At 40.9% G+C, this 25,207-nt stretch overlaps 1 protein-coding gene across 5 annotated transcripts in view; it reads left to right on the top strand.

Annotated features, from left to right (window-relative positions):
- The window catches only part of slc41a2b (solute carrier family 41 member 2b), a 72,115-nt gene extending 51,869 nt beyond the window's left edge, over window positions 1-20,246 (top strand). For 3 of the 5 annotated variants that reach the window (XM_042511036.2, XM_088072913.1, XM_088072914.1), the window contains 2 exons: window positions 3,808-3,956; window positions 15,959-20,246. In XM_042511036.2, the coding sequence (XP_042366970.1) occupies window positions 3,808-3,956; window positions 15,959-16,144 (335 nt within the window). In that variant the 3' untranslated portion in view covers window positions 16,145-20,246. Of the gene's footprint in view, window positions 1-572; window positions 601-3,807; window positions 3,957-4,041; window positions 5,228-15,958 lie in introns of those variants that run through there. The other 2 variants (XM_088072915.1, XM_088072916.1) reach the window with 2 other exon arrangements.
- The last annotated feature ends 4,961 nt before the right edge of the window (window positions 20,247-25,207 follow it).

Below are 25,207 nucleotides of genomic sequence, written 5' to 3'. Positions count from 1 at the left end.
AGCCAAGCTCCCCCTAACTCCCCCATAATTCGAACCCTGTTTGTATTTAGTAAAGGATATAAAAAGTCTCCGTGTAGTTTGTTCTTTTTTCTGTGTAGTGTCTTCTCTCTCTGTAATCTGTTCTGTCAATCTGTTCTCCTCCCTGTGCTCCTTGCTGTTTGTCTGTGTTGTTGCGACAGTCAAATAATACTCATAAAAAATCTGTCATTCACCTCACCTGTCAGCTCTCAGTGTAGTTGATGCTGACGCGTCATTTTCCTGTCAAGATTCTTGTTTACCACGGCCCGCCGTGCATGACTGCGTCACAGATACATCAGATAACTTGCTGCGTCACCCGCACTGCTTGTCTTTTCAAATTAAAAGCTGTCTGATGGGTTTATGTGTTTACCATGCTGTTTGGGGGCTTCTTTTTTTTTCCTCGGACCTCTGTGGCCTCATAGCTAGTTACGGCCCTGTGTACCTGGGCCTGAGATTGTGCCTCAGCTAGACAACAAAATGGACAAATTTGCAATTTTAAAACACCAAAACAGTGAGTAATATTACTGTTTTGGTGTGACTTCCACTTCTTTCAGTGCCTCCAGCAGTGCCCCATCAGCTTCGGTGAGTGAAAAGCAAATCCACTTTATTTAATGGTTGTGTAGGTCTACGTGCTGATGGTTAACTGATTGTGTTTCACAGTTTGTGCTTGTGTGGTTGCTGTGTGTGTGTTACGGCTTTAGGTCTTGTCTTTTGTAATGTGTTTGGCTTGTTAACAGTCAGACCTCTAGTAGTCTTTATAAGCATTTTGTAGCAGTAGTATCTCACAGCCACAGGGGTGTCTGTGTTGATTTGTGCATTTGGCCTGTGATTTACTCAATAATTTCACTAGTATTGATTGTTAAATTTCAGTGCATTTCGTGGTGCTTATCATTTGTAATAAATTGATTGATAGATATTTTGTTTGTCAGTCCAGGAGAGGTTCTAGAATTGCCATCATTTCAGGATCATGGACAGGGCTGTTTATGTGGCCTCCTGACCTTGAACTCCTTTTTTGTTTTTCCTGCTGATGTATATGTTGCCACTTTATCTTCTTCTGGAAGAAAATTCAATAGCTTCCCCTTCACTCTTCTCATTTTTTTGTACAACCTAATCCCAAAACAGAACTGCCACAAGTGACCGCTGGCTGGATCATAGTTGTATTTTGCTGTTAGGAGTTGTTATTGTTTGTTTGCAGTCAACTCATTAAGTTAGTTTAATTGTGTTAGTGCAGTTTTAGAAAACTGATGGGGGTTATGCATGCTAAATCGGCGCATATGTAGCTGTCCAACTCTAATATGATAGGGAGAACCACCTATATTTATTATTTGCTCTAAGTAAAGGAACACATCTTTGATTTTTGCGCACGGTGAAAGAAGAATCCCCAAAAAATACTTGATGAATACTTGAATGAATTGAAGTCAAAGGGGACAAGAGATTAACAAGAGAAAGTCTATATTAAAACGTTTCACATAACGTGTGCAGCATAATCTAAGTCTCATTCATACAGTCGTTTGCTTAATACTTCCAAACAAATGTGTTTTCTCTAAAACAATGCTGTTTAAAATGCTTTCACATAAACAGCAAAGGTACACAACCAGTTAGTGTGTGAGACTGTTTATGTGGAAGCATAGTATTGCCCCTTGAAAGACGGATATTTGAATCATCAGTTGACTGAGATAGCTTCAAATCCAGTAGTCAGGTTTATTTGTTTGTGTTTTATTGGCTTTTTGCTAGTAAGTGTGCTGTGCAGTGATGTTTTGGTCCCCAGACTTTGCTGCGGAGTGAGTGCTTGTGACTGTCACGATACTCTTTGGTAGAGGCTGAAGCAGACGTCATGCAGTGTAGTGGAAGATGAGGACAATTAGTGAACATAAGGAAATATTCACATCCCAACTCAGACTTAAACTTCTTATACAAATTCCTTAGTTGACCTCTTGGTCAGCTAATAGATCTAATTACCCTGTTGAACGTATGACTTCATCCTGTAGAGACAGAATTTATTGCCCAACTGGACAGTTTTGAGTTAATTTACGACTCATTTAGGGCAGGGAGCTGACAACTGAGGTCCTGCAAAGACTCATAAAGACATTAAGAGATCCCTACATCGAAGACACCTGGCAATTTATGCTTGTGTTGTGCAGCCAACGAGCACATTCCACACCCTTTCTTAACTCTTTGTTGACAGGTTGCCTAGCACCGAAGATGAAAGACTCTTGATACAGACTCACATTGATGTATGCATTTCATGTATGTGCATACAAGTTTTTACGCCTCAACTTTGTATTTGATAGTCCTCTCATTGTGGTAGTGCCAGAATGACGAGACGAAGAGACTGAGTTGAGTTGAGTCCATTTAATCTCACTTTAAAACAGCAATAACACATGCTCAAAGACAAGCTCACATTAAACTAAATGGTAAGGCTAAGCCACACCAACAACAAAGCCCTGACACTCCATTTCCCAGGACCACCCCTTTCTCAACTCTAACCTCTCTTCCTTAAGGGAGCAGCCGTCTGTGGCAGGTCTTCAGTCTTGGGTCTTCTGTCTTTTGCTTTTGCTCTTATTGCCCTCCTCCTCTGGCCTGTGTGTGTATAAATGTCAGGTCAGTGTACACCAGGAAAAAGAACTTTGTAGCAGCCTTCATTTTATGAGACTAGATTAATTAATAAGGCTTATTGGCCATTGACCTTTCTATTTTAATAAGTGGTGCGCCGAGATTTTATATTTTGTTTTTCAATACAAAACTCATTGTCTCTGATGGCAGAAATTGAGTCCCATTACTCTTCTTCATCTTTTTACTAATTCATATTTTTCTGAGTCATAATTTTAGGTTATGAGTTACATATTTTGGTATTGATTTGTTAATAATAAATCATTTTATTTTTTAAATGATTAATCAATAAATCCACTACTATAACAGCTACAGCAGTGGCACAGAGGAAAAGAGACTGCACTGTAAGGCTCTGAACATTATCTGCTCTCTTCCGCTTAGAAATGGTGAATTTCCAGCTCACAGCAACTTAATATGCTACAGTCTCTGGCTTTTGTTGGATGTTGTGTTGGCAAAATATGTTGTTGCACATTTGCGATCTGATGTTAGCACTATTAGCCTGTTTTTATATGGAAAAACAAAACGAATCATTGAATATTTGTGTTTAACAGCCAAATCTGATTTGACTGAGATAATTTGGAGTTGGGGACATCCCTAGCAATGTTTTAGTTAAACTGTAGGTGTTTGTAATGTACTGAGCATACAGCTGGATAATTGAGACTTGGAAGTTGTTTGAAGATAGTTTTGCTGTTGTTAAGCGCAGGCCCCTTTACCTCAGTTCATGAAGACTGTTTTTTTTTTTTTTTTTGCTTTTTTTCTTTTCTTCACAATTTCAAGGTATCACATGGTAAGTAATTTACAGAGTTCATTTGTGGGATGAAGTACACCTTTAATACTATGCTAATGACAGATGATAAGCCTTCACACATTTTATTTGGCTTCCACACACAAGGATACAGTGGTTTTTAGTTCCCTGTCCTGCCGGGCATCGGAAAGTGATGTCCTACTGTCCCAGGTGTAACTTAATTTCTTGTTAGAAGTCTAGAATGAAAATCAGAAGGACTTTGAATCCTGGAGACAGTTTGTGGGGGATTCAGACAGCACAAATGGTCAACAAATTCAGTGATGTATTTTGTATGTGTGCATAATTTTAGACAGATTACTTGCTCATGCAGAGAGAGGATTCCCTCACATTCACTTTTTACCCTTACCTCCCCCATCCTTTTTGTGTGTTCTCAGGAGCCAATCATCGCTCTGCTCAGGTGCTTTTCCTTTTGGTGATTCCTGGGCACCTGATCTTCCTCTATACCATCCACCTGATGAAAAGTGGACACACCACCCTGACTCCCATCTTCATGTCTGTCTACCTGGCTGCTGCTATGCTGCAGGTGAGCATGAGAGTACTGTAGTGCCAGTGTGCTTTCATATAGTAGAAGGTTCAGAATTCTAATATAGTATGTTTTACATTTATAGCTCATCATTCCAAGAGAAAGTACTCAAGCACATTCCAGATTCTTATAAAGCTAGATGATTTTTGGCCCAAAACAAAAGAGAGTGAGAAAAGAGTAGACCCTGTACTGAAGCTGCACTAATCCATGCCTTGATATTGAAAATGGATCAAATTAGTATGTATAACATGAAAAGGGTCATTCATGGTGAATTATCACCAGACTGTGCAGCTCCCCTCAGCTCCACGGGACTTTTTAGCATCTTTTAGCAAGTTGTTTTTGTTCAGTGTCATGGCTGTCATGGTGGAAGAAAAAAGAGGAGGAAGTATTTACTTGCATTCATCAGGTAGACACAAAAACAACATAAAATGAATTCTAATACTGAAATGTTGTGTTTTTAGCTTGCCCTGTTCTGGGCAAAAATGTCTTATTGGATGTAGTTATCCATGTCCAGTTACTGTCTAATGACTTTCAGGTAGTAAATACTCAAAAAAAGCTGCATGATTCTGTTCTGATTTTCGTCAACAACTCAATTATACAATGCTATAAATGCTTCTAATTTAGTCAAGACACTCACATCAGGTTTTTTTTTTGTTTGCCAGTGTGGCTCTACTTAGGTTCTGCTCTGGAACAACTTTGTAACACAGACCATTTTGAAGCTCAAACACCCCCTGGGGTGATGAAGTAGGATATTAAGATTTATAGTTCACTCAAAGCTAAATGCTCATGCAGGAAGGGGTTGGGGAGAGGCAGCAAGGATGTAGATGTATGCGGACTGAATAAACACCAGATATTTATGTAGAATGCCTATTGTAGAAGATAGAATATGGTCCATGATTGGAGAAATTATATTGATTTGGTTTGGTTCACATTAACCTTGCAAGGCTGAACATAATCTGTGATTATGCAAGATGACCTTCAGCAAGATCATTTTTGTATCTTTTTGGAACTGTTGGTTTCCATGATGATTTTGAAACACATTACTTTAACAACATTATTTTCTTGTTAGTGAGAACATCAACAAGTCTCTGTGACAGATGTGTTGTAGTAGTGAAGGAGGATAAGGAGGTGCATGTATCCTGTTAATTCCTTGATGATAATGTTTTTAGGCAATGCCTGAGGGATTCAACGTGTGTACATTTTTGTTTTAGCAGAGTTAGGATAATATGAAGAAAGGACTTGTGGGTTATAAATGACTTATTTTACTTTTTCAGGTGTGCCATGATTTGTATTAATGTCTGGAATATGAAGAATTGTGCACGCAGGTTCTTTAAAAATGTGTAAAACCCGCTAAATATGAGTGATTACATGTAGTCCCACTGCCACTGAACTCCCCATTGGAGAGCGAGTCGGCCTTTCTGTCAGCTGGTGTGTGTGTGTGTGTGTGTGTGTGTGTGTGTGTGTGTGTGTGTGTGTGTGTGTGTGTGTGTGCGCACGCATTGTCTTGTTGGTGTGTCCGTGCGATGTCACCGAATTCTGAATTTACAAGGTGCCTTTGAATGCACCATGAACTCCCTCTCTACTCTACCTTACAAACCAATGTAGATGCCCAACTGATTTTTAGGTGCAGATAGTGTGACCGAATTGTCTGCCTCTCGGGTGGAAGCTCAGCGCTCCTAGAAGGCTGGAGCACTTACGTTGTGTGAGTGGATATGCAGCTTTTTGTATTTGTTTTCATTTATGAATCGCGTTTCTGTATTTGTAGTGTTTTTCTTTTGCATATGTTTAAATATAGGCAGCGTGTTTCTGTATATGTAACTTGTTTCTGTATATACAGCTTGTTTCTCTATATGCAGTGCATTTGCCCTTGTCGGCCACCGTATATATGTCAAGAGAGAAGTATGTTGAAAATAGTACACATATTAGGTATGCAATGATATGCGATATCAGACAGAAATATTGTCTTTATTGTCCCAGAAAGGAAATTTGTTTTCAAGGTGTGCATGTAAGAGTCAGGAGGTCACATATTTTTATATATTCACAGCCCGACTACATATGATAGAAACACCTGCTTATATTTAGATATAAACACATATATAGTGTTTATCTTTGTTTTATATCAAGTCAAGTCAGTTTTTTTTATAAAGCCCATTTTCACAAAACACAGTTTGCCTCAGAGGGCTTTACAGCGTACAACATCCCTCTGCCCTTAGACCCTCACATCACCTAAGGAAAAACTCCCAAAAAAGAACCCCTGTAACGGGGAAAAAAAAGGAAGAAACCTCAGGAAGAGCGACAGAGGATGATGAGGAATCCCTCTTCCAGAACAGACAAACGAGCAATATATGTCGTAAATAACAGCTGAAATACAAACATTACAAAAAGGAAAAAGAACGAGAGAGGGGAAGAGAGAGGGGGAGAGATGCACAGCAATAATGGAAACAGACACATGTCATTTTACATTAACGATAGGTGTGAAATTACTAAATGCACTCTATATTGTGCATGTTGATAAGAGTCCCATGCGTATATTGATAGTGGAGGCGTTGCTCATATTAAAGGCAGTAGAGGGTTGCGTCAAGCACGATTACATCGGTGCAACCATTTAAACTACAACAAATAGAAGTGGCTGTAGAGTTTTCCAGGATGGAAAAGGCTTTCAAATGAACTATAATTTACCTTAGCTTTAGGGTGAATAACTAAGCTTGAATCAAAAATAGCAGCGACTCCCCGTCCTCAGCCAGTGTCTCGAGCAACGTGACTATTATATGACCAGGAGGAGTGCATTCATTTAGGCTAACATACTTATCAGGACAAAGCCAGGGGGGTATTCCATCAAAGGGTTATGGCACAGACAATGAATGGACTGTAATTTATCCTATGCTCCTCCGTAAAGCACATTAAGGTGTATATGTATATAATTTTGTTGCACTAATAATCTTGGGTGAGTGTATGAACCCCACTAACCTAGTAACCCCTGACTTTACCATTCATCCTTCCTTATTACATCTTAACAGAAGCCAACTCAGCAGCCAAATGCGAACCTGGCAATAAGTCAAGATAAAATATAAAAATATCTTTCACAGTGGTAAGTGGCCTTCAGTAAAATGTAAATACTACTCTCACAATAACTCAGAAAATAAAAATGATATGTGCATTCGTAGCCACAAAAAAAGGCCCAGGTCATGCTACAGGTGGGGGGCCCCCACCTGAGGAGCTCACCACAGCAGAGGAGCTGGCACTGAGCCTCAATTGAGGATGGCCCCAGGTTGAAGGGATTGGGGGGGCATCAACAGAAATTATCCCCCCAGGTGACCGGCAGAATTATGTTGAAGATAGGCTTTTGTCCACTACTTTCCCTCCATGTGTCTTTCAATTTTAATAACTAATGGTATGCCTGTCAGAGAGAGGAGACACCATATGTCTGCCTGATCCCCCAGTCACAGCTGACCACAGCACACCTGAGTCATGTGTAAGTAGGTCCTATTTCTTCGTATTAAAAAAAGCACTGTTCATGTCATAAAAATCTTGTCCTCCCTTGCTTCAATCACATCAGGGCTTCTTTTTTTACAGTTAGATGGCCCCAGTGCATGTAGGGCCATTGACGAGGACACTGTGTCTGCAGACACTGAAATGCCAGAGGGCTTTTTAATGTAATCATATTCTTTTTGCCTTATATTTATTGGTCGTTGCATATAATGTGTGACTTTTACAAAGTAATCAAGGTAAAAGTGTGATGTCAAATTATTTCTTTGTACACTAAGTGTTTCTCATTATATGACAGCAAGAATAAGGCAAGGATATATTGCAAGATATCGCTCTGGTTCCAGTTGATACCATGTGTAGTAACTTTATATCAAGAAATAAATTACTTTATATGATCACTTACTAAAAGTGATTCATATAACTAATTGTGAATTTAGTAATGGTTAAACGCCATATACATGTACATATTTGTAATGTAATGACATCCTTTTTGTCTTATTTTCACTTGTAGTTGCATGTAATGTGTGACCTTTACAATGTGATCAAGGTTTTTATTTACTGTTTTTCGGAGTCCTGAGTTGTGAGTTTTATTGGCTTACCTTGTTTTATTTTTATTACATGAAGTGAGTGACATATACACGGAGATTTACCTGGTGGAACAGTCCTTTGGGTGTCTCTGTTTCTGGCCGTCGGACATTCTTTGATACACGTTTAAGCTTCTGCACCGATCTGTCATGGTGAAGAGGAAGCTGAACCGAAAGGCAAAGCTCTCGATTTACCGGTCGATCTTCGTTCATACCCTCACCTATGGTCACGAGCTTTGGGTAGTGACTGAAAGAACAAGATCGCCCATACAAGTGGCTGAAATGAGCTTCTTCCGTAGGCTGAGCTCTCCCTTAGAAATAGGGTGAGAAGCTCGGTCATCCGGGAGGAGCTCGGAGTAGAGCCGCTGCTCCTCTGCGTTGAGAAGAGCCAGATGAGGTGGCTTGGGCATCTAATTAGGATGCCTCCCAGACACCTCCCTGGTGAGGTGTTCAGGGCACGTCCCACCGGTATGAGGCCCCGGGGAAGACCCAGGACACGCTGGAGAGACTATGTCTCTCAGCTGACCTGGGACTGCCTCGGGATCCCCTGGGAAGAGCTGGACGAAGTGGCCGGGATAGGGAAGTCTGTGCTTCCCTGCTTAGGCTGCTGCCCTTGTAACCCAACTTCGGATAAGCGGAAGATAATGGATGGATGGACCTTTAAGCCTATCTTGACTTTTAGTCTGGTCAGGAGCAGACTTGTTCGCCCATAGAAATTGCTATGGTTACTCAGAACTCACGTGAGCCACGTTGATGGAACGGAATGCTCACTAAAATAAGCAGGACTTGGCGATTTAAGTCAGACTTTATGCTAAGTGAGCATCATGGAATACCCCCCAGGTCTCCATGAGGCAAAATTAATCAATGTGGTTATCCAATATTTAATCAGTGACTAAAAGAGCCTTAGATGATAGGGATCTAATGTTCAAAAGTCCGCAATTAATTCTCCTGTTATGATGCTCTTTAACAGCAGATGTCTTAATTTTTATGAGATTTTCTTGTACAACTCCCCTTTTGTTTATTTTAAATTAAAACAAATGAAGTGGTCGGGGGACAGTTTTTATAACATTATCAGTGTGTGACTGTGCTTGAGGAAGCTCACATAAGCGTGTAAGACTGCGACATTGCCCCGGGTCAACTTTGGATCGTCGTGACTTTGAGCCTCTAATAAACTAGGCCAGATTCTTAGAGAGGAGAGCGGCTCCATTCAAAATGGGATGGATGCCGTCCCTCCTTATAAGACCAGGTTTTCCCCAGAAAGAGTGCCAGTTATTAACGAAGCCCATATCATTTGCTGGACACCACCTCGACAACGAGTAGTTGAATTATGACGTGGCTAAACATGTCATCACTGGTCAGATTGGGGAGGGGTCCAGAGAAGATTATGGTGTCCGACATCATCTTTGCGTACTCACACACTGACTTGACGTTAATTTTAGTGACTCTGATTGGCGTAACCAGGTGTCATTGCCGCCGACGTGAATAACGATCTTACCAAATTTAGGCTTAGCCTTAGCCAGCAGCTTTAAATTTGACACAATGTTAGTGTCCTTTGGGCTCTGTGCTGGCACCTCTCTTCACCGAGGTCAGTAATATTCTGGGCAGTTTTAATCACCCGCTGTAGAGCCTTCCTGTCTGAACCAGTTTGTGATGTTTCCAGTCAGTATGATTTCTGTTGTTCATCTGTAGAAGTTTACCAGGATCTTGCTCTGGAATTTAGCCCTCTTAAGTTTCTATAGGAAGTAGAACCTTTCTGTGCTTTTTTAACCTGGATGGTGCTGTGTGATGACCAGATAGGTTCTCAGTTCTCAGAGGAACCTATAGCTGTTCATCTGCTCCATTGCTGCTCCAGCAATGTAGACAGGGGTGTGTGTCTTTGCCTCAACAACCAGCTCCTTGATTTTACTAAGGTTGAGCAGTAGGTTGTTCTTTGTCCACATACTTCATAATAGAGTTATCCTGATGTCTGGGAGTGCAGTGATGGGTGTACAAGAGGAACAGGAGGGAGTTCCACAGCCCTGGAGGGCTCCGGTGTGGAGCACTAAAGTAGCGGAGATGTGACTGCCAATCTGAACTCTCTGGGGTCTGCATGTGAGCAAGTCCAGTATCCAGTCGCGTGAGTGTTGTACTGAAGCCCAGAGTGTTAAGTTTTCCAATCAGCTTCATGGGAGAAATTGTGTTGAATGCTGAGCTGAAGTCAATGAACAGAATCCTGATGAAGCTGTTCTTATTCTGCAGGTGAGTGAAGACTGAGTGAAGAGCAGTAGATATGGCATCCTCTGTGGATCTGTTGGTTCTGAAAGCTACTGGTGAGGGTCCAGGCTGGCAGGGATGTTGTCTTTGATGTGGAGGGAACAGTCTCTTGAGAGAGTGAGATGTTAAAAATGTCAGTTTTAACATGAACTAGCTGATCAGCACAAGTTTTTAGTACACATCCAGGAATGTTATCTGGACCGGCAGTCTTGTTCATATTCACTGTCAGCAAGAGTTTTCTCACATCTGCTGTGGTCAGAATGTGTTTAGCTTGTCCGGCAGCGTGGCCTCACTTACGATGGGGGCGCCCCTGCTTTTGCAGCCTGTGACGCATTTCTGCCTGTCCAGACATAAAAAGTCAGCCCTGGAGTTTTCAAACTAACAAACTAACTGTTTCAGCAGTGTTTTTACAGGTCCCTTTTTCATTAGCTGTAATCGTTTATCCTGTTCAGGGTGGCAGGAGCCATGGAAGATGACACTGGGCAGGGTACACCCTAGACAGGATGCCAGACTACCACAGGGCTGACTCAGAGAAAGAGACACACTTTCATGCTCACATTGTAAGGGCTATTTAGGGTTACCAAATAACCTTTTTGGGGCAAGGAAGCTGGAGAACTCTGAGAAAACCCACACTGACTTGGGGGGCCGCCCACCCTGGGTTCAAACTTGGAACCGTTTCGCTGTGAGGCCACAGGGCTAACCACAATACCGCCGTGCCACCTGTTCCCTCTTCTGAAGTTCTGAAATGCTGGAGTAGTTCTGATGTTGGGTGTAAACATCCCACAGTAATCCTAGATAAAGCAGTAAATGTTTAATTTGCACATGACCTGAATTTCAAATATTCAAATGCCTAACATTTCTTAGGATGGTTTCACATCCATTTTTGATGTAAAATATGCAATCCCAACAATATAGCTTTATATTTTCTCTCTTTACCCAACATGGTGTCAGACACAATTTGGCAAAGATGTCCGTGGCATTATTTGATAATGTCATTCAATTTAAGTAAAAAGTATTGTAACCATCTGTTTCTTTAACAGCAATGGTAAGCAGGAATTGCACATGCTGTAGTTTGATAATGTTCCATTGAAAGACATTAAAAATTATGGGAGACGGTACAGTCCCTGAGTGGAAAAGAAGAACGCAGTTAAATTTATCTGAGGTCTGCACATTACTGTTATGGTCAGTCACAAACGCCAGGACCCAGTTGCAGAGTATCAACAAACAAGTCTTTTATTACAAATCCGGAAGCGGTACACAGAAACAAAAATGCGAGAAACTGATCAACCAAAAATCACCCGAAGGGAAAAGTAACAACAAAAGGAGCGAACTAAAAATCACCATCGAGATGGGAAAAAACAGCAGACCTAAAAAACGACAAAGTAAACGGAGATGATGCACCCAAAACTTTCGATCACTAACAAAGGGCAGGAGCGGAACACGAGGCAAGAGGCAGGAGATCGCAGGAAGCACGAGCGAGACGCGGAAACACTGGGGAATCATCCGGCACAGGAGACAAAGGGAGCGTGGCTTATAAAGCCAGCCAATTTGGGCAGAACAAGCTGCAGGTGTGCAGGGCGCCCTGTGCTCCAGGAGATCGCCCCGCCCCTCAGTGCTCACTCTGCGAAGACAGGGAGAGAAAAGTCAGACACCCGCATAACAAAACACAGCCAAATATCAGACCACAACAATTACAGCATACAGTGGGTGATGGTTTTGCACAAATCCATAGTTAATGTTAAACTAAGGACATACTAAACAAGAGCAGAAACATACACTATATTCAGACAAAAAGGCTGAAACCCAAAATAAACCAAGGCAGCGTAGTGCACTAAGCCTCAGAGGTGTTAGAGAAAGTCAGAGTAGATTGGCAAATTGGAAGTCAAGAATCTCTATCTGTGAAAGGGTCATGCAAAGTTTACCATCGATGAATATGTATGACCATGGTAATGTAACGTTCATGGGACATTTATTAATAATAAGGCCAAAAGTCATGGAGTCAGTGCATGGTCATATACAAACCAACAATACCAGTGTTTAAGACACTCTAACAGTCTCAGTGGATATACTCATGTACAGAATTTTTACCTGGATTTCTTTGATGTGTTTCTCTGGAATTGAATAAAAACATGAGAGCAAAAACAGTTTTGGCCTGGTTAAATCCCAGAACAATAAAAAAGACAGACATTTAGGGCATGTGTATCTCCACTCAGCTCATATGTTCATTATTAAGTCTATGAATTTAAAAAGCTTGATGTAAAAGACATGGAAGAACAAACGTTATCCACTGAATAAGACCACAAAATGTGACTTAACACTCAGCCAACAGCTATAAAAGGTCCTGTGAAACATAAGTTAGAACCTCTGCTGTGTCTGTAATGTGACATATTTCACACACCTCTGTGTGTGTGTGTGTGTGTGTGTGTGTGTGTGTGTGTGTGTGTGTGTGTGTCTGTCTGTGTGTGTCTGTCTGTCTGTATACATGTATACGTATATACATACATACATACACACACACACACACACACAAACACGCGCGCACACACCCATCCACACACACACAGACACATATATATCACATACAAATGAGGTAACGTGTACATTTGGTACACAATTGGCCACTTTTTATGCAAATAACACCTATTGCAAAAAAAAAAAGTTTAATTCACAGAAATCATGGCACTAATGGCCAAATGTAGTTACAGTGACTAAATTGCAATGACAAACTGAATCCCAAAAACAGATTGTTTCAGTTTCTTGCTTGAAGTCTTGAGGAATGCCTCTGTACCTTGTTGGACAAGACCTGCAGCTTGCTGCCCGAAAATGTCACTTTTCTAGGGTGGCTGTGGCTCAGGAGGTAGAGCGAGTCATCCACAAATCCGCTTGTTGAAGTATCCTTGGGCTGTATCCCAAATTGCTTCTGATGACTGTGCTGTTGGTGTATGAATGTTTAACTGATAAGCAGATGGCACCGTGTATGGTAGCCTCAGCCACGAGTCTGTGATTTTTTCATATAGTGTCAAAGTGCTTTGAGTGATCAAAAGACTAGAAAGGACATTTACAAGTGCAAGTCCAGTTTTTTCACTGCCTACTGCCTACTGTGTTCTTGGCTCAAAGTCAACATTGATACTTAGCCACCTGGACAATTGCATTTTGATTAAAAATGGGCAAATTGCACAGCTGCAAAATAATATGGGTGGTAGCACTGTAATGTTATTAGTGCAATCTTTTGTGAATAAGAACTTGAGACAGGGCAGATAGCATTTGCAAGTGATTTGCAATTCATGTTGCTATCAGTGTCCCCAACTCATTCTCTGTGAAATCACCAGAGTTTCTTCTGATTTGCTCTGGCCTCTGTCAAGGACTGTTTATTAGATGGCCAGTGGAATTGCAATCAATCTATTGCACTACCAGCATCCACCACAAACAGAACAGTAGTCGTAGTCTCATTTTCAGCTGCATATGTCAGCCACCAATGTAAGTGGTTTGTAATTCTCAGAAATTGACACTAAGGCAAATGCAAGCAAATGAGGCTATCTCAGGGTATAAAATTGCTTTATCATGTAGACACTCTTGTCTCTTGCACCACTCAGACATGATTAAGAAGCCAAATACAAGGATGGAGAATGAGAAAGGGACTGCATGATGGATCACCACTTCATTACATTTGTCTCTTTCATTTTTTTTTTTTTTTTTGCCAAAATGTGGAATTTGGATGGGTCTTAATCCTTGAAAAGCTGAATGCCTGAAACTATGCAAAAGTCTCTCTCTCTCTCTCTTCCTCCCTCTTTTTTGTGTGAGAAAAATACTAATATCCTCTATGTTAATCTGTATAGTGTAAATGATAAATTGTAGTTGACAGTTTGAGGCAAGTGATGCTACTACGTTCAACTGTGCCACCCTGTCATTATGACTAAAAAACAGCCGTGACACCATAGCTTCTGGATAGGCAGCTTTAGAAGCTTGTTCACCTGTTAGACTCTCATCATGTCATGACTAAACGGAGGCTGTGGTGTTCAATGGGAATACACATTCCATCAGAAAAATTCCCCCACACTCAAAAACAAGTCACTACTCAAACATCAGTTGGTTTGTTTCCTAGACAGGAAATTACATATAATCATAATCAATTATCTCTGATTTAGTTTGATACCATCATCACTGCTTGTATTCTTATCATGTCAGACTGCCAAACTTGTTTTTATAATGTTTGCACTGCCTACTGTGGACAGCTCATTTCCTCTTAAATTATAGACTCGCCCCTATCTTATAATAGACTTATCTTTTTCTCTCGGCACCTTTCCCTTCATGCATTGTCTCTCGGTCTGCTGCTCTGTCCAATACTCCCTCTCCTCTATCTTCCCAATACAGTTTAATTGTTTATGCAATTGTGCACAGCATTTTGGACTCCCAGCCTTTCCAACAAAACTTTTTTCTTGTCTCCATCTTGATTTTTGTTTCTATTCTTCGGTTAAGAATTGCACTCAGACTACCTCTCCTTATCCTTTCTTTTGCCAAATTATTCTTTACTATATTTTAAAAGAGTAGACAGTTATGCTAGCAGCTCTGTGAGGCTAGCACTGTTGTGCTTTGAGCTAAATGCCAACATCAGCATGCCAACATGCTCACAGTTATAATGTTAGCATTCCAATGTTTAGCAAGTGTAATGTCTACCATGTTCACCCTCACAGTTTAGCCACAAAGCACAGTTGAGGCTGCTGGGAAAGTCATTAGTTTTGCAGGTATTTGCATTTCATAGCAACCTGTTCACAGTCCCAGAGTGTGATATAATGCCATTTCACGGCCTTTGGCATGTGACATTGACACCAAAGGCAGCTTTTGGTGTAATTTTGAGATGCACCTGGCTTTCAACCAATTTCAAAGTAAAGTTTTCTGCAAAACTTGACACTGAGGGCAATTGATATGATATAAGGAGCGAGAAAGGCGTGCAGGGTGGGAGGTGAATGAGTCAAACAAAAGCAGACATTCATCCAAGAGACAGCAGTTTGTGTCCAGTGTGAAATGTAAAATCATAACATATCATGACACAATTTACAGACAGTTGGTGCACATAAACACTACTCACGAACATTATTATGTGACATCACCTAACAAACATACTTATTTTTAACATAAAACGTTATCTTTTTTTTTTTAAGTAGCTAATTTGGTAGAGCAGGGTGCCACACGTACAAAGGCTATGTCCTTCCAGCTGCAGGTTCAATTCCAACCTAATGTTCTAGAGCCCTGCAGTGTGCAAGCCATTTTTTGCCTTTTGACTGTTAACTTACCTTCTGTTCCCCTGCTAAAGGTTTAGATTGGATGTGCATGCATACTTTTGCTTCTGTATTACCTCTCTCTCTCCTTCACTCTACAAGTCCTGTCAAAATAAAGGGAAAACCTCCAAAAAATAGTATTAAAAAAAAAAATTATAACCTAACCACAGGTGTTTAACACAATTGTTATGATGTTACAATGTTCAACTGTGCAACCCATGCCACGCTATTAGACAGAGGGGTATGACAATTTTGTTGGTATTCGACGACTTGACGGGATGAGAACATGTTGGTCTTAAACATCTTTACCTGATGATGATCCTAAATTAAAAAAATTAATAGTTTTAAATGATTCTTGCTGTATCTTAACAAGCAAAGCAGTCAATCCTTTGTTTCTCTACAGGTGTTGCTGTTGTTGTGTATAGCAGACTGGATGGTGCACTCCATGTGGCGCAGTGGCAAAGACCCAGACAGTTTTTCCATTCCTTATCTGACAGCTCTGGGTGACCTGTTGGGCACTGCCCTACTTGCACTCAGCTTTCACTTTCTGTGGGTCATAGGAGACCAGGACAGCGATGTGGGTGACTGAGGCAGCCTTGGACAGAACGTCATCGGCAGTGTTGGGAACCCTGCCTCTGCCAACCGACCACTCACTCCTTAAAGCCTTGTGGGAACTGGGTGCTCTTAGCCGCTGACCAGCACATCCCACTGCTTCACTTCACCTTAACCACATGATGGTTTTGAAACTATTTTCTGCTCCTGTTTTTTTTTATACTCACAAAAGACATTATTTTCCATGAATTTAGATTATTCTCAGTACCGATTTTGATCTGCATAGTTTGCACCAAAGCCTTTGCATATTATATTGCTGGTCTTGTTAAGAGAAGCAAGAATATACCAGCCACCACCCACAACTCTGAGGAAATCCTGCTGCTATTGGCAAGGTGGTTTACTCTGCCAGCTAAGCATCAGTAATTCCTCTACTCTTGCTGGTGTATATTTTGGGGATTTACCACCCACTCTGTCACAAACTTTTGTTACCTGCCTTGTGTGTTACTGCTTTGCAACATCATGTCAGTGGAGGGACACAGAGACAGCTGGGGTGGAGGCAGGAAGGTAAAGTTTATCTGAGATCAACTCATGAACAAACACTTGGAACTGCCATGTTAGCCAGTGTAGCCTGTGTACCAGCATTGAGGTTAGAATGGAATGACTTGAAGTTGTATTGATGGTACGAGATGTGGATTATTCTGTGTCTGTGTTTCTGTTTTCCCAGTGTCCAAACTCAGTGTAAGCTCTGTCTATATGGAATAATTCTGGTTTTCCCTTTTCAGTATTTCGAGTTTTACCACATAGAAAGGAAGATGAGTTTTGAACACTGGGCCTTGTTCACCAATCATTGTTAAGAAGAAAATTTCCTCTTGAAACCCACTTAAGCAGTTTTCATGAAGATTTTGACTTTCACCATTGTTTCCTAATTTGGGATTTGTTCTTTGTTAAGAGCAGAATCTACACACTCTTAAGAGCATTCTTACATACATTTGAGTGCCAATATGTCTGTACAGAATAATTGCTTATTGTGTTTTTTTCCAATTCTACAGTTGTATAATACTATAGGAGTAATATAACTATTATATTTTTTTTAATTATTATTTGTAAGAACACTTCAGTTCACACCAGTTATGCTAATGAGAACCATGACTAGCAATAGTTACTGATTGGTCATGCTCAAAAATATGACGGGTGGTTCAGGCGGGCAGGACAAAAAGTGACGAAGCAGCATTCAGAGTAAGTTATAAATAACCTGCAGAATCAATGATATAGTCCACTTTGTCTCCATCTCTCTCTCTCCCTCTCTCTTTTTAACATACATAAATACACCTTAGAGACCACTAGGGTGCTTGTCTCTGTCCTCTGGTGTGGGTGGTTGATTAACGTATATTGTTAGCATTCAATGCATTTTTTGTGCCATTTTATATCCAGTAGTGAATTTTATATAAGATATGACAGCTCATTTGGCACCTCCTGCAGAAGTAGCTGAACTCCAGCTCAGGAATTATTACACTTTTTTTTTCAGTCTTTCATTTGGGCATTCTTGATCTTGATCTTGTTTTTTGGTCCTCTTCATGTTCTCACTCGTGTGCACACAGCTCTGCAGTCTCATGCCCTTTTATGGGAATTTACCTATGTTAAGTAGGATCAAATGGCACACATATTCAAATTACATTTATAATGGCATCCATCATAATAATAACACAGGCGTGAACAATTCTGCGGTGTAAGAACGCATCTTGAATCTGATGTGGACTTATCTTAGGACCTTTCTTAAGAAATTTACAAAAATCTTGATAAAAAAGATATTGGTGAATGAGGCACATTGTTCATGGTGCAGATTGAAGGTTTCTGTATTGCTTTTGCGTCATACAAATGTAAAGTGAAAGTCCTTTTTTCATTTCTGTTTTCTAACCTGCTTCCTGACAGGACATTAAATCAGGGATTCTAGCCTGTTTTGCTCTGTCTCAATATCAGTCTCACAGGCCAATATTCAATATCGTAACTCTTAACTCTAAATTGAGGTCATTAAAACCATTTCATGCTAAGATTCAGTTTAGTGAATGATGCTTACATAGGAACATGGACAAAATGTTTTCATTTTTTTAAGTATCAAATAAATTGCTGTTTAAGTCAAAGCACAAAAGTATCCTTATGAGCTGATAGCCAACTTTGTACAAGGTTGTTGAGAGCCTTGGCTAAAACCCTCCCCCAAATAATGATTGTCCAGTCATAGCAACCTACATGCTGAAGTACCCTGCATGAGGATGTATCTTGGGGTGAGATTTGTATGTGAAAAGTTTGGATGAGGTTGCATTTTGTTGCCATTCCAAAATCATATGAGCAAAGAGAAAAGTGTATGGAATGGATTATTTGTTCTAATGTAAGCTATAAACATAGCATGTTTGGCTAACTAGCCTTGTAGTATTAAAGCTAAACACAGCATGACAATGTTGAGATCAGCCTGTTCTCACTCCCTGATTGACAAATGCCGACTCTTCATTACGCTTTTTGGTGTGAGACATCAATGCCAAATTCACCCACTGGCTGTCTTATGACAAGCAACGGGCTTTCAACTCATTTTTATAACCCATTTGCAGCAAAATTTGACACAAAGAGCAACTTCAGTGGTATAAAGAGCACAAAAGTTCATGTAGGCCACAAGGAGGGGAGGTAGATGAACCAGACAAAGTTGGACTTTCACCCAGGAGACTAAAGTTTGTGTCCCATATAAAACAAAGTCGTTGTTTTAATGTAATGTTAAGTGACTTGTGTACAGTTCACACACTGTCACTGTTGTTGCAGAAAAAACCTAGGCCTACTTATTTTAACCTAAAATATGATCTTTTTCCAAACCTAACCAAGTAATTGTATTGCCTAAGCCTCACCATGACCATCTTACAATGTGTTAACCAGGTGTTCCAATGTATTTAAGCTGTGCCTCACATGAAGATGCTGAAGAGTGACCATCGTTATCAGATGCTGAGGGGTTTGACAAATCATAGGTGTTAAACAATCTGAGACTAAGAATGGGTCGATATGTTAGTAAGAAACAACAGCCTGATCTTACATTTTCCATTTTTCAAGTGTGTCACTACAATACAAGAACAATGCTGTTGTTTTTTTTAGATTTTTTTTTTAAAAATGGTGAGTGACTTATTTGCAGCGACCAGCAGCTGTAGCCTCAGTCTGTCAGCACTCAGTCTAAATGCATGTAGCTATCACTTGCATGTTTCAGAAGAAGAATCTTCTAGAGACAGCATTGTCAACCAACTCATTAAGGTAACTTTAGCCTTATGAGCTAGTTAGCTACAATTTAGTGACAGTTGTCATGTCAATTGGAAGAATTGGAAGCTACTTTTAAAATCTAAGGACTGTCTGAAATCAAGAACACAGTGTGTCAAATGGTTATCATGAATTTCTGTATTATTACCATCATGTACCACATATGGCTGTGTAAGATACAGGCGTAGCAACAGGAACTAAGGGAAGCAGGTATAGTGAATGGTCAGTTATTACTTAGAATCAACCACTCTGCAGATTTGTTTTCTTTATCTGTGTCCTTGCAGCCAGTCATGTAAAACAAACCATAAAAACTTGTATTATGTCAACCTCCTGCATTCCTTCCTAAGTGTTTTCTGTGTTGGTTTGTCCTGTCAGACTATCATATTCAGTGTAAACGTGAGCTGATTAAACACCAGATTTCATTCTTTTTTTTTTTAGAACCTGCTAAGTGTAAACCATCGGAGAAAATAGATCCAGATCTCACTTAAAAACATCCCCCCTAAGTCAGACACTTAAATCTGACAACTCGGCAGCATATAGTGTGCATATATAGCCAGTGGCTCTAATTAACTCCAAAATGTGCCTCTTGAGATTCACTGGTTAACTCTGTCATGCCATGCAATTTTCTATCTTCAGCATTGAAATACCATGCAATGATTTCACTCAGTTTTACGATTTGCATTCTAAAATGACATTTTAATAACTGCCATGAAACTACCTTTAAAATCTAGATTATAGAGGGTGACATGCATTTTGCTTAACGCAGATATATTTCCTTTTGGTATAAAACTCTTAATTTGCTTTTGTGGCTCATATGGGCCAAAAATGTCTAAATAAATGTCTTTCATTTGAAATGCATCTCACTTTTGGTTATTTTCGCTGAAGGATGTAGCTGATTTGTAGTTTTCCGGATCCTGGCTGCAATTTTGGCTGTGCCTGGATCGTGGTGATGGCTGTGCTGATGCTGTGTTCCCGCCTATGGACATGCTTGTGCTGTGGCTGCACTGATGCTGTACCTCTAGTTCACCTGGATTGTGGTCTTGGTTGTGCTGTTGCTGTGGTCCTGTCTGAGGCTGTGCCTGTGTCGTAGGCCTTAATTGCGCCAATGCCGTGATCCTGCTCGACGTGACCTTCTGTTGCCATTATTCATGCCTCCCCAATAATATATGCATTGGACTCTTATCAACACCTACGATATTTGCATGTAATGTGACATGCTATCATATATTGAATTTATTAATTTTATGTCTGTCACTATTGTTATATGATATGTATTTGTTACCATTATTGCTGTGCATGTCTCCCCTCTCTCCCTGTATCTTCATCTCTCTCTTTTTCTCTCTCTCTCTCTCTCTTTCCTTTTTGTCATTGTTGTAATTTAATTGTTATTTACGCCATCTATTGCATGTCCGTCCTGGAAGAGGGATCCCTCCTCACTTGACTTGACATGACTTGATGGAACAAGTGGCTGTCCTCTCTCCCATGTGAGCACACTGCAGTAGTCATTACTGCAGTTAAAGGGGGCTCTGAATGCAGTAGATGACAGCCAGCCAAAACCAGGAGTTCTGATTAAAGTGAACAGTAAGATCCCCCCCAGTTGTCTGACCCAAGCCCTGGATATTAGCTCTAGTCTATTCTTCAATGGTCTCCATGACAACAAGACCAGGCAATGCTTATCCTCTTCTCATGACCTCACTATTTAGGAAAATGTGTATTTTTTGCACAGATGTCACACAAATGCCCACTGCCAACACATGATGTCTCCCTGTAAAAGTTGCTGTTGGGTTATAGTTCTGTGGGAATGCAGCTAATGTAAAAAACAACAACAACAACAAAAAAAGAAAAAAAAACTGTAGCACATTAGAATATAGCCCGCAACTTACTTTGGAGGCGACGGGGGGAAAGGCCAAGCAGAGGACATGGCAGAGGTGCTCGTGGTGGTCAAGAGAAGCCCTATGGTCTGTATGCTTGTCACAACTGTGGACTGAGGAGACACTGGAGCAAAGACTGTTCTAACAACAAGAAAGAGGAGAAAATCCCACATCCTATGTCAGACTGAGAGTAGGAGGAGGTAGGACGGACCCAAGTGACGGAGCAGCCTGCAGCACACACACATACAATATTGGGTGAGTCACAATCTCAAACTGAGCATGATAAAATAGTGAATGCCACTAAATATACTGAAGCTAAGGTTAAAATAACCAAACCTGAACAGCCTACAATTGCGATGTATAATGATGAACATAAAGGATTTAGAAAATTACCTAAGTAAATTTTAATATAGCAGTAAATTATGTATTTTCAGTTGATTCAGGAACTACATTACCCGTACTAAAAGCATTAACATCACCTAAATCACCTTAAAAGAAGTAACCAGATTGCCTGTGAATGCGCAAATGGTGAAATGCAGTCCAAACTTACTGCTCTACACAAATTAGAATGGTCTCTTGTCCTCACAGCATCAAGTGAATGCTGAGTTTCTAAATATAGCACACACAAGTACACACAGCACCCAAGCAACCTGTTACATGCGGACAGACTGATTACACTGCACATCATATGTATCTGAAAGACCAGATGAAATTTTTGAAAGTTTAAGAAAGTATGGTATGAATTAATTAGGAAGTAGAAAAGTTGTGTCAACATGTTTTCTGGACAAAGGAGGCTGCAGCTGTTTCTGTATCTCTGTCTCCATGTCCACACCTGCCACTGTCCAAGCCTGCTGGATGGCAGTGGAAGGATTTGGAAATATGGGTCCACACTCAGATATTGCTGACTGACTTCAGTCCCAAGGATTGGGATCCCACAATTTTGTGCAGCAAAAGGGGTAATGTTTTCACTGCTTTAGTTAAGAGAACAACTGAGCTCATTCCTATTATAAATAGGACACATACCATGGTTCAAGAAACAACAGTCGACATTGCTGAATTATCCGAGGTGCCGTCTGAATTATTGTCAACATGATGTTGACCTGATGACAGGTGCGACACCCCTGGTGATTCACCAAGTCAGATTTCTGGATGTGCATTAAACAATAACCATTCAAGCACAAAGCACTCAAAAATATTTGACCTATTTTTGATTCATTGTTACAGGCTGTGGTCATTTCTTCCCTGTCATGACTCTCCTGTGCGATTACCCATATTTTTGATAAAGAAAATTCTTGATACCGGCCAGCGAACACAGTGGCATTTTGTCCAACATTTACAGGCAGTTAATGCCTCTGCCCATCCATGTGTGTTGTTAATTTCCAATCCACACACAATTTTGCGAGTGATTCCACCTGAAGCCACACAGTTTTCCACCACTGATTTGGTAAACACATTTTTTTAAGTATTCCTGTGCACATAGATTCCCAGTAGTGGTTCATGGTTTCTTTCAAAAATAAAATGAAGCTTCATCCATTTAGCTACGGGCTTCTGTGAAAATTCAGCAATTTAAAACGCAGCATTAAAAGGAAACCTGGAAAGCCTAATTTTGCCAGGTGGAAGTGCACTTCTATGATATGTTTATGATTGATGATCTGTTCACCATTAATAAGAGGCCTATAGGAGTTACGTGGGACCACCGAGGAAGATGGCAGCACACTAGTGGAGCTCCTGACAACCATCGGATAACTTCAAAAATTTCAAGACATACACTTTGCCTTTAACTGTAACTCTTTGGTCTTCTTCAAAAGAAAGTATTATCATCAAAACTCTATGGTAAAATGTTGAGTAATAACATAGCAAACTCCTTCAAAGGTGCGGAGACGAGAAACAACAAAGATACGTCACAAAGCAGCATGCTGCCCAGGACTAAATCTAAATCTCTGCAGGAAAAATCTAAAGTAGATGTCAGCAGCCGCTCTGGAAGGAGTGACGACAACAACATGCTGGAGGAGATATGGAAAATGAACACTATTCTGCATGTGGTGGCAGTGGATGTCGTTTCGATTAAGGAGACAACGAAAGAGCTGAAAGATGCCGTGGAGATCATACTTGTAAGGCTCGGGGATGCAGAACAACAGATATCAGACATCGAGCATGCAAACACACGGATGGAGAAAGGCATGAAGTGCGACAATAGACTGGAGACACTGTGGACATGAGTGCTTAGCAATGTCATTTTCTGTGTTGCTTGGCTTGGGGTTATGTTCTTTGTGTTCATGTTCGATTTTTGCATTGAGACAGTACTGACCTGGCAAATTCAGTTTTGGGTAATCTGTTTTTTACTTTTTTTTCTTAAAGCCACTGTTAGGATAAAAAACTTGAAAACACAGGGTACTTATAGGTTCGCAAATGGTAGCTAAAAGGTACATTAATAGACCTTCCGACGGAATGAGGAAGATGTAGGGCGCGTTTCGCAGAAGCTCCTCCGGAGTGTGACTTTTTTACACTTTTATTTTACACTTTTTTAAATTCTTCCTGCCGGCGTTAGGCCCTATTCTGCAGCCTTTCACTATATGTAAACTTTATTTCGCTCGTGGGCACTCTATGATGGCAAACCGAGGAAGAGGCGACATGACCAAAACAGGCTGCAGCAAGCCCCGACTATCACCTGAGCCAGAATCCCTGGATCAGCCAGATCCTAACACCAATGCTACCCTGTTGTTGAACATGAGGGAGATGATGGACGAAGACATCCTCAGTAACCACTATCTCGGCAGTAGTTAAAAGAGAGATTGTGGCGGCCCTGGAGCCCTTTGAGAACAGACTTGTTTCATATGGCGAAACAATCGCGGACTTCGAGCGCTCGGCTAACGCTCACGACACGGAGCTAACCGACCTCCGAGCTAACGTTAGCAAGCTAACCGCCACGGTTGACTCCCTGTCAAAGAAATGCGAAGACCTGGAGAGCCGTTCGAGGTGGAATAATGTTTGCCTAGTAGGCCTCCCCAAGGGCACAGAGGGACCCCGTCCCACCGAGTTCACCGCCCACCTCCTGCAAGACATGCTCGGTCTTGACAACAAACCTGTGCTGGATCGGGATCACCGCACTCTACGTGCCAAACCTAAGGACAGCGAGCCTCCTCGTCCACTTGTCATTCGGGTTAATCTATTCCAAGTCCGGAACCATATCCTGCGTCGAGCCGGAGAAGCCTCCCCGCTCTCCTACATGGGCAGGAGGATCTCGATCTTCCCCGACTTCACCCCGGCGGTGGCTAAGAAGCGGGCCGCTTTTGCCACAGTAAAGAAGGAGCTCCACGCCTGCCCGAACATTAAGTTTGGCCTTCTGTACCCAGCAACGCTTCGCATCACTCTGCCCGGCGGGCAGACCCACAGGTTCGAGGATCCGACATTGGCGCTGGATTTCATTGGAAAAAACATTAAAAAGGGAGTCACGCCTGACACTATTTAGCTGACATGCTATTCTTGCTAGCTTTGAAGACTTTTTTTGTCTCTCTCCCCCTGGATACCTTGTTTTCTCAACGTGCTTGGTGCACTACAATTCTGAGGTAACACAGTTTTTTTTTCTCTCCTCTTTACCATTCTGATTCTGGACTGTTCCTCATGGTGACTATTCGAGTGCAGGTATACCTCATGTGAAATCTTTAGCACTGTTGGTGCTTCACTGTAATAACAGAATCGTGATCTGCTGCTTTTTTTTTTCTCTCTCTGTGTCTCTCATCTTTTTAATTCTTTTTTTTTTCTTTTTATTATTGTTGTTTAAGACTGTTGTATTGAGTCGGCATTAGCCATCTGGCTTAACTATAGTACATTTATTATAGTGTAATCTTTTCATTGATTCAACTCCATGTCACAGCTCCTATGCCTAGTAATTCTAGTTCAGTAGCTGTTTAGCATAGGTTGTTTTTAGAGCTATAAGAGGTATG

This window comes from Plectropomus leopardus, chromosome 22, assembly GCF_026936395.1.
Source record: "Plectropomus leopardus strain MGB_pleo_1.0 chromosome 22, ASM2693639v1, whole genome shotgun sequence".
NCBI classification, from domain to species: Eukaryota; Metazoa; Chordata; class Actinopteri; order Perciformes; family Serranidae; genus Plectropomus; species Plectropomus leopardus.
This window is presented reverse-complemented; position numbering and strand designations above follow the sequence as displayed.